General features: G+C 51.5%; 1 protein-coding gene across 3 annotated transcripts in view; it reads right to left on the reverse strand.

Moving 5' to 3' along the window:
* The window catches only part of ARAP3 (ArfGAP with RhoGAP domain, ankyrin repeat and PH domain 3), a 40719-nt gene extending 31948 nt beyond the window's left edge, over positions 1–8771 (reverse strand). For 2 of the 3 annotated variants that reach the window (XM_019534814.1, XM_019534813.1), the window contains exons 1-5: positions 8662–8770; positions 6040–7235; positions 2732–2793; positions 1839–1912; positions 1421–1497 (exon numbers count right to left, since the gene is read on the reverse strand). In XM_019534814.1, coding sequence (XP_019390359.1) covers positions 1421–1497; positions 1839–1912; positions 2732–2793; positions 6040–7187 — 1361 coding nt within the window. In that variant the 5' untranslated portion in view covers positions 7188–7235; positions 8662–8770. Of the gene's footprint in view, positions 1–1420; positions 1498–1838; positions 1913–2731; positions 2794–6039; positions 7236–8661 lie in introns of all 3 variants that reach the window. The other variant, XM_019534815.1, reaches the window with a different exon arrangement.
* Positions 8772–10496: the final 1725 nt, after the last annotated feature.

Below are 10496 nucleotides of genomic sequence, written 5' to 3' on the forward strand. Positions count from 1 at the left end.
TGCTGGCTATCCTTCAGGATGTTGGTGTCTGCCAGTCCATTAAGGATGGCCTCTTTAATAAACTTTTCTAAGACCTTCCCCGGGATAGAGGTCAGGCTGATGGGCCTATAGTTTAATCAGAGCACCAGGAGTTCTCAAAGATCAGTGCCAGAGGCGGGGCTATGATGCTTGCCAGGTCCTCGAGTACCCTGGGGTGTAGGTTGTCAAGGCCAGCTGACTTGAAGGTATCCAGCTTCTCAAGGTGTTCCTTCATGAGGTCAGCATTGATGGAGGACAGGGGATCTCCCTCACCTGGACCTCCCTGTCCTGTAGTGGGTATGGGCGTCCCATGGGACTGATGAAAGACAGATGCAAAGTACCCATTTAATAGGTTGGCTTTTTCCTGGGCATCAGTTGTCAGTTGTTACAACTCTATCATTTTGTGCAGGTTGAAAGGTAAGAAATTCAGTTCTAATAACTGGAAAGAGGCAGGAGACTACCATTAAATGCAAAAAGCCATTATTCTTGTCTAGCCCACACATGAGATTGTGACAAGTGTTAACTGTGTGGCCACCCTGTGGTACAGAAACTTCTGGGCAAAAAATGAAATCTGACACTTTTCTGCATGCTCCAGGATCCATTTTTAAACTATTTCAGTTCCTTAGCTAATTGAAGGATTAACTTGGAGACTCTTAGCTAATCTGCTCTGTACTCAAAGAACAGGAGAAGAATATGCTGTAGTTTCCATATATAAGTGTCCGAGTCACTGACTACAGTGTAGAACTCAACTGTAACTATGGAGTTGCTGCCACCACCTCCACAATGCAGGCTGATCTGCTGTCAGCCTCCTGCCAACAGAGCTGGCATCTTCCTCTGGCAGATCCTCCACAAACCAGGGACATGCATGGGCATGGAGGTGGGGAAGAGTACACTGATAGGACATGTACAAGGCCTAAGTGTTTGTTGTCTGATGAAACCTTGGAGTGTCTGGCCAGCTGGAGGCCAGTGTGCCCTTCCGAACCCTCTGTGAGCACTGAATGACATTGATCTCTGAGCAATCTCAAATCAGTACCTTGCCTTGTTGGGAATGCTTCTCCTGAACAAAAGTGTCTGCGACATAGCAGACTTTCGTACCACCACCTTCTAGACCCAAACAAAATGCAAGGACAGAAGTGCATCCTGCTATGAGTGTCACAGAGCACTCCCCAGTGTCTGTCCCAGCTGCTCTTCCTGAGGCTGAGGCCTGGGTTCTCACTGCACTCCACAAGCACAGCTCCCTCACACCCAATTTGCCTTGCTTTCTTGGCCCAGTGGCAAACCCTTCTAGCCTAATCCCCAAAGCCTGGAAACCACAGTCGTATCTGCTTCTCCTGCACCCCTGGGTGATAAGAAGTTCTAAGAAGCATATATGGGAGCATAGGATGTGAGCAGTGGTACTTACCTTGGCCCTTCTTGCTTCAGATCTGGGAACTTCTGTGGCACCACTTTATATCCCTGCTCATTGGAAAGCCCAGTGCCCTGAAAAGAGACCCTAGGTGAGAAATCTGCATCTCAGTTCTTTCCCCTCTCCTCCCCACCCATTAATTTTCAAGGTCTCCTTAGCTTGCATTCTCCAGCACAACTGGATGTATGTCAGAAGCCACAGCCTAGCACACTACTCCAGTGATGACATTCTGCCTGAGGCCAAGATCTTACCAAAAGTACACTGCTTCACCCTGCTATCACAAGTGCAGCTCTCTAGCCTCTAGCAACAGGCAGAGGTGCCTGAGTGTGGACCTGTTCCTACATCCACCAGGATCCAGGTGGGAGCTGGCAAAAACATCCCCAGTCCCAACAGCCTGTGTGTGACCCCCACTCACCTTCTGCTCCTGGGCAGGGAAACTACGTACAAAGACAGACTCACAGTAGGGACTGATGGGCTCCTCAGTCAAGTCTGCGGGCAGAAAGATGGGAAGAAAAGTGATCAAGATCTGCACTTGAGCATGATAATAGCAACTTCCAGCCAGAGTCACAGAGCTGTGAGAGGAGGAACCCACCTCCTCTTGATCTCTCCTCAGTGGGTGGATGTAACTTTGGGAGGGGCACAGGCCAATACTCAGGAGAGAGGGTTTAGTGACACTGACTGCAGCAACTTTTACCTGGAAGAAAGTGTGTTTCATCTCACAGTCCCCCACTCTAGCCAGGACCATGGACCAGCACAGAAAGGCAGATCCCAAAACTAAGCAGGATGGATGCACCACTCACATGAAGTAATCTACTGCCAGGCTGGCCTGGGCATGTGCATGGGAATGATGACTGGCTAGGTCATGAGTCCAGAAATCACCTGGGGATAGACAGCAGCCATGGAAGGTGCCAAAAAAAGAGAGAAGGAGCTGGGGGGCTGGCAGCTGTCGTATTTGTGGGAGGGTATGAGTGTGAATTCACTCTGCCCGACACTGCCACTCTCCCCTGCATAAGTCCAGATCCACTCCAAACAACAGTGCTTCCATTCCCCATCCCCATATGGGCCTCAGTCTACCCATCCCAGACTGTCCCTATTCTTCATCCCCTTATGGTCTCCAATCCACCCCGTCCCACATTATCTCTGTATGGGCCCTCTTCCCTCCTCCTCTAGCAGTATTCTACTTCTGTCTCTCTCTGATGCCAACTCCCTTGCCTGGAAATGTCTATACTCCCTTCGTTTGTGCAGGTGGAAGAGTGGGGCCCTATGTTAAAGGGGCTGCACATGTGGGCAGGAACTCTCAGAACTCACCTGGTCTGCTGATGGGTCTCTGGGGGATGGGAGGCAGGCTCAAATATGGCCATCTGGGAGACCTGCAGGAGCAAGCAGACAGGATACAGGCTGATGGAGCAGGGTTGCACTATGCAGCTTCTCCTTGTAGGGGACACTCACCCCAGGGTGATTTATCAGGGGTTTATACACCCAGCTAGGGTAACTTGCCTCTAAGAGGGGGTACAGCAGCGAAGTGACTGTAACAAACCCATGGGAATAGATGGCTTCAGTGTGGGGCATAGGAAGCTGTGCAGCATGAAGCAGAGTGCTCTGCTCTACCCATGGAGGTAGGAATGCCCTGGCTTGTGGGTCAGAGTCTCTGGTTTTGGGTGGTATAGCTGGACTCTTGAAAGACTAAACTGTCACCTTGAACTACTTGTCCCTCCCAAACTCCAGCTAGGCAGACTAGGCCGGGAGAAGCCTCCTGCCAGTGTGTGTGTGTGCGTGCGTGCGTGCGTGCGTGCGCATGCTGTATGCTGCATGTAGGAAGGCTGCTCCCCTCCCCAGTTCTGTGACACCTGGGGAGGGATGTGGGTAGGTGCTCTCTTTTTCATCATGATGATGGGTGAGCTGGTAGGCAGGAGGGCTCCTTCCCCACAACTGCAACAGGGCATCTGAAACCAGATGGGAGGGGTGGCAGGCAGAAGGTTAGTGCTATGGGCAGGCACTTTGGCCTGTACAAAGACCTCTTTCCAGGTGTGGCTTTCCTAGATCTTGGGTTTTTTGCTGTCTACCTGGATTCCTAGCACTGCTGGGATTTTCCCTCAATTCCCCCTCCAGGTCTGCTTCTAGCTGCTTCATTACCAGGCAGCACTTCTGAATCAACATCTCACCATCCCTATGCCTGAAGAAGGGTGTTTGTGCCCAAAAGCTTGTAAAGAACAATTTTTCCAACTATTTAGTTGGTCTAATAAGAGATTTACCCAAAGAAGCTTGTTGGCGTATGTTCTTAGACCAACATGACTACAACCAACACCCCCATCTCATCATCCAGATCTTGCAGAGAAGCATCCCAGGGCCACCTGCCCTGGCCCACATCTCCCATACCCACCACTCCCCATCATTCCTCAGCCACAGCTACTTTGGTGTCAGGATAGTCCTGGGCTGTGAGGGTGGGCTCCATTGGAGCTCTACTGCTGAGTTTGCCTCAGACACTGTACTAATTTGGCAATAAGGTCTTTGAGAACCTCTTCTGATGGGCCACTGCTAAAATATGGGACATAACACAGCAAATGGGAGAACAGAAAGGATCCAAGAGAGTAGGGCAGAGAGCAGGCAGTGGGCAAATGCCAAGGGACACTGTAACCTCTGCTTGAAACAAAGGGGAGAGAGAAAAGCATTAAGCATACACAGTATGGAGTGCTCCCTAGCAAGCAGGAGAGGAGGGGGAGCAGCTTATGTGGCAGGGGACCATTAGGTCCCTGAAAACTCACATGCCCTACCTCACTTCACTTAAAGGCACATCAAAGAAAATTTCAAATGACTCCATTGGGAGTCCTCCCCTGGGTGGCATTCAGTGCTGTATTAAATGGGTGAACTACCAGAGCATATGGATGTTTCAGCCAAGGTTACCAGAATGTCCACACCGCAACAGCCCCTTGATCTGCCCTATTTCCAAAGTGAATGCATAACAGCTTAACTTGTGTCCCCAAACAAACACTATGGCTTAGAGCCTAGCCTGTCCCAGGACAGTTCCTCTGCACCATGTGGCTTAGCCAAGTGGACTGGAGCCTGTTCTGTCCCAGCACAAGTGAAATGCACTGTGTAAACCAGGCATGATGTACTGAAAATGATCCCACCAGTCTTCTACACTGGATGACCCAGGGCAAGGGTCCTGAGCCAGCCTGTTCTGGGTAGTTACCTTTATGTTCTCTGACCCAGATGGAAGGTCCTCAATCTCTCTTCCCAGCACAGTCCATCTGAACTTTGCTCCTCCTCCACAGAGCCAGCAGTCCTTTTCATCCCAGTATGTCCCACTGTTCTTTGCAACCCAGCTACAGGGTTCTTAGCCCTCCTCATCTATATATGTCCCATCTGTCTGAGTAAGGCCCCCAGGATGCTGAGCCCTCTCAATTGAGGATGGCCATTCTGTTCTGTGTAACTTGACCATGAGGTCTGTAACCCTCCCCATCTCAGCATGGCCCCTGTCTTATCTGTCAACAGTCAAGAGGGCCTTGAGCTTCTCCTTCTAACCATGACCACTCTGGCCTGTGTGATCTGGCCACAGGACTGCAAACCCTTCCTGTTCCAACACAGCCCTTCTGTGCTATGTGACCTGCCCATGGGAACTCTTCATCCCAGCCAGGCCCACTGTATTGTGTAAACTGACCATGGGGCACAGTACCCTCCCTCTTCCAGCATGCCCTCCTCCAATGCATGACTTGGCCACAAGACACAGTCCCCCTCCCTGCTTCCCCAACTAAGGTAACGGTTTTGTGCTGCATGTCCCAGCCACAGGATTAGTGACCGCCCCAGCCTAACACAGACCCTTTGGGCTGTATGATCAGTTCACAGGCCTGTAGCTCCCTTTTCCCATATAGCCCCCCTCTGCATTGTGTGATCCTCTCAAAAGGCTGAATCCCTGCTTATTTCAGACCATACCCACTATGCTGTATGACCCCGTTTTGAAGCCCGTAGCTCCCATACCCATGTGCAGCCTCTTTGCACCTCTCAGCCATAGGACCCAGAGCTTTTACCCATCATGGTACACTGAATCTACACTCTGTGACCAGGTCCCATTCCTTTCTTGTTTTATCTCCATAATCTGCAACTTGGAACAATTCAACTACTGCCAACTTCATAGTGTAACCCAGGCAGAAGGGCCTTCGGGAACCCCTGGTCAGGTTCCAGAATGACCTCTGCACATGTTTTGGTGACAGTGCTCCCTGAGCAGTTCCAGCACATCCCCTCCCCAGCAAGTAACCCAATGTGAGAATCAGGGTTGTCCTGTCATTCAGCCATCAGGTCAGAGTGCTCCTAGCCTATCCCTTCCATGCTGCATGCTGTGCTGCAGGGTAGTCATAATTTCTGACTTTCCTAGGACCATGGGGTGCCAGGAAAAGGACTAATGGCTACGTCTGACCCATCTCCACATCTGTCTGTCCAACCCAGAGGGGAGGTCCTAAGAATCTCGGGACTAGAATGAGAAAAGACCTGGAGGTCCAATTGAGGACTGCTGGCTGACATTGTCCTTTGGAGCCAAGACCCTCTGAAAAGACCTGAGCAACGTCTTCTGGGAATTGGCTGGCTAGGGGAGGCTGCGATACTATGGGAAAGTAGACACTTACTCAGGCTTCTCAGATGATGGAGACACTTCCTCTGTGGCTGGGCCTGGTAGCTGTGTAGCAGTTTGGTTCTCCATGACTTCTTCACCTCCAGAACACCCAGCAGGCTCCAACCAAGGATTTAGCCCTTCATAGAGGACATTGGATACCATTTCCAGTCTGCTATGCACACGGGCTGGTTGGGAGGAGGCACTTAGACACAGCAAGGGATCTCCCTGTGTGCTGGTAGCAAGGGTGGCAGCAGCAGTCAGAGAGGGGCTGCCTGCAGGACAACTCTCTGTCAGGGTTGCTGGGCTAGACTCAATTAGCTGTGCCTTATGGCCAAGTCGCGGAGGGACAGAGGGGATGGGAGGAGAAGGATTTTCAGGCTCACCCTCATTAGCCAAACCCATCTCACTTAGCCCTGTCTGGTTTTCAGGGGTAGGCTCCAAAGCACTCTTCCTCACCCCTATAGAGGGTGCCACCACATCCTTTGAACTTTTTTCTCCTGTGTGACCCGGTTGCTCTGGGGTAAGCTCTGAATTTTTTAGATCTGTGGAAGTTTCCCCTGGCATAAACCCTTCCAATCTGACAAAAGAGCCAGGATTCCCATCAAAGCCAGGTTTATGTGTTGGCACTATTGACCGTGCCAGCGGCTTGGGCACTGGGTCCTGCTCTGACTTTGCTCCTGGGGATGGGCAGTAGAAGATAGTCCTGGGCTTGGGTACTGGTTTAGTGAGGGGTGGAACAGGCTCCTTCTCCATAGTTGGGTCTTGGCTGAGACCAGCTGAATGCTGTTTATTTCCAACCCTATCAACAGCTGCTCCAGAAGCTCTTTTAGCAATACTTGGACCATTTTTGGCTTCACCTATTTGGCACACTCTGGGTGCATCCAGGGGCTCTGTGTATGTATCAGGCTTGGCATGGGCATCTTCTGCCATGGGCCCAACTTTGCCTTCCACCAACACCTGTGTCTGCTGCACCAGATTCAGGATCCTCTTGCGGTGCCCAGTGGCAGTGATGCCGATCAGCTGCAAGTTCTCATTGTCCAGGAAGACAGCATCTCTGGCCACATAGTATCCATGTTTTTTAAAGACATCCTGGTATCTCTCCAGATGGATGATGGACAGCCAGTCAGCTATGTCAGAATCAGCACTGTACTGGGAGATCATGGCCCCAGGGACCCTCAGCCAGGATTGGAAGAATAGTCAAGCCATCATCTAAAGAAAGGGAAGAGAGTTTAAAGAACATCACATTACAAGGAGAGATTGAGGGCCCTGGATCTCTTTGGCCTCCGCAAGAGAAGGCTGAAATGTGATCTTGTGGCTGCCTACAAATCCATCAGGGGAGACAGCAAGGAATAGGAGATGCTGTTTACCAGGGCACCCCTTGGAGTAACTAGTAATAACAGTTACATACTGACAGAGCAGATTGAGGTTAGACATCAGGAAGAAATTCTTTACAGTAAGGATTGCCAAAATCTGGAATGGGCTTCTACGGGAGGTGGTGCTCTCCCCTACCTTGGGGGTCTTTAAGAAGAGACTAGACATACACCTGGCCGGGGTCAGTGTTGCCTGACCCCAGCACTCTTTTCTGCCCAGGGCAGGAGGCTGGACTTGATGATCTGCTAAGTTCCCTTCTGACTCAAACATCTATGATCTATAGTCTGTAGAAGAGGGCAGCAAAGCCTTAGTGGGGACTGACAGCCAATGAACCAGCAAACCAAACACTTCTGAGGTCCTAACCCAAGACCTAAAGGGCCCCTAACTTCCAGACCAACTGGAAAAGAGAGTTGCTGAGGCCCACCCTCTTCGAGCTGAACTGAGGATGTGCCTTGGATCTCCCTGTCTGTCTTGCTGTCAGTCCCTGCCATGGAAGCCCTGGCTTACTTCTCCTGCAGGCACATCCTTGCAGGATGGTTTGAGCTCTCTAAGCAAGAGTTGTTTGCTCTCAAACCCAAACTTCTCCAAACCCTCCCCCAAGCCCTCAAATACTGAAACCACTTTCATATGGGAGGTCATGACCCCTGCTGTGACAGGAACCATTCCTCCCTCAGGGGCTGGGAGGGTCTCACAAACATATAGCCCTCCCAGTCCCAGAGAGGCAGCCCATTAAGTCAGACACTGGGTCATTCCCAGCCGGACAAAAGACAGCCCTGTACACATATGTGCATGCCAGAAGGCTCCATCCCTGTAGGCAGGTTCTCAGGCAGGATCCCTGGCTCCTATTGCAATTTGTATTTGCTGTGAGAGAGAATAGCAAGCTGTTTGCTCTGCCCAGAATCTCAGTCCTGGTCACTGAGGGCGTGGGGGGGAGGAAGGGACGAGGACCTGCTGGGGAAAGCAGATAGCCATGGTGCAGCTGGGCCCCTCCCACAGGATGGTTCTCTGATGTTGGCCAGCTCAGGGAGGGCTCTGCTACCGGAAGGAGTGCGCCATCATCTCCCTAAGTGCTGGTGAGGGCATGGGAGAGGTCAACATGACTCACAGGCAAGTCCAGGGAGACAGCCCGCTTCACACAGCCCAGCTGGCCACATGCCATCTGGGCCTGACGGCTCCCAGCTATGCTGCCCCCATGTGGGGAATGATTACTCTGTCTCTGCGGGGCAGCTTCAAAGTTTTCTTAGCACTTGTATGAGGCAGATACCTTGGAACTGCAGACTCTTCAGGACAGGGACTGTTTTTCCCTTTGGGTCTTCGCAACATGCAGCATGCTGGAGTCCTGATTCTGCTTGGAACCTCTGTAATGTAAACCACAATGCCAATAATTGCTCTCCTCTCCTGTCTCAGAACAGTTTGCACAGCTTCCCCCGCTCCCTCCTATCCCTTTCAGCCGAAGACTGAGCTCTGCTCTCTGAAGCCTGGTGCATGGTGCTGTGAGATCCTTTTCCCATGAATCATGCTTCTCCACACTAAACCATCTGTGCTAACTCCACTGCCACTGGGTCTTTTTTCCAGTTCCTTCATTTCCCCCTATTGTTCAGTGCAGACTTCCTTCCTGCTGCTCATATTCTCCCACGCAGCCCTATCCCTCCTCCCAACAGGACCTACCTCGGCCTTGAAACGGGAACAGGAAGGACTCTGGCACTAAGTCTGTGTATATTGAGCACAAGTGTGTATGTCTCAGTGTCACTGTGCCTGTGTGTGTGTTCATCTATATTTTGTGTGTATCTATGAAAGTACACTGCTATCTGTAATGTTTGTGATATCGTGTATGCACATACTGATGAGTGTTGAGTTTTTCATATTCTGTGGTTATCTGTATCAGTGCGTGGTGGGTGTGGATGGGTACTGGAAAATGATGTGTGAATGTGATTTTATTATGCTGGCAGCTGAAACAGCATGCAAACTGTGTGTGTGTATAGTTGTGTGCATGCACCATGTATGCTGTAGAGACTGTTTGACTGTGTAGAGATGTGTCTGGTATATCATGTATGAATCTCTAAATACGTTACACTGTTGTCTGTACCAGACTGCTGATGTGTGTGTGTGTGTGTGTGTGTGTGTGTGTGTGTGTGTGTACTTGTAGAGGATATGCAAGACTGCATGTTGGTTACTGAGTATGTGTGTGTATGCATGTTGCACTGGTAACTGTGTCAGTGCAGAAGTGTGTGTGAGTGTGAGGCATGTGTGCTGAGCATGGAGGATAAATAAACCTTTCCAGAACCAATGGACTAAAAAGCCTGCTATGAGTTTGGAGACTTCTCCACATCACAGCAGAAGGCAGCAAGGGCCAGTTTCTAATCCAGCCATTAGCCATCTAAATGTGAATCCTTGGAAAAAATGTTAATTCAAAACATTAACCCTCCTTGCTGCTTCCTCTGCCTTATCATAAGGCTCAGATGATAGAGCGCTGCAAAAGTAGGTGCATTAGCGTTTTTCAGGGTGAAGTAGGATCGTGCTTAGACAACCTATCACGTGAAACAGAATCTGGTTCCAAGCGCCTGCCCTGAAAGCCACAGTTGTTTCTGTTGCTGTTCAGCCTCGGAAGAGTCACTCTGAGCCAGGGCTCAGGCTGCAGCAGCACTGAGCCTTCTGGACCTTCACTGCCAGCCCAGTGCAAAACCTGGTCCATGAAATGTGGCAGCCACAGGGGAGCAGGATCCCAGGGCATCCTGTGACAGCTGCTTTACAGTAACACCTTCGGTGCCTTAGCAGTGCTCCTCTCTTCCCTTTCAGGTTAAGACCAAGAGCCTTCAAGGCACCAACTGCCTGCAGGCAGCCCTCAGCTAGGGGGGCAGGGCAGGGCAGAGGCCCCAGCCGCCGGGCCGGGGGTGCGGAGCGGCTCTGCTGGGGGCTTTGGGGGGGAGGCGGACGCGTGGCTGGGAGCCGGGCGAGCCGCCGCTGCCCTGCGCTGTCGGACACACGCAGGAAGTCCCTGCTGCAGCCGCTGGAGCGGGCACGGCGCGGGCGGCCGGACCCGGGCGGGCTGCGCATCTGCCCCGGGGCCCAGCGATGCCCGCCCGGGCTCAGGGCGGGCAC

The sequence above is a fragment of the Crocodylus porosus genome, unplaced genomic scaffold (genome assembly GCF_001723895.1).
Source record: "Crocodylus porosus isolate Cpor-Errol unplaced genomic scaffold, CroPor_comp1, whole genome shotgun sequence".
Classification (NCBI taxonomy): Eukaryota; Metazoa; Chordata; order Crocodylia; family Crocodylidae; genus Crocodylus; species Crocodylus porosus.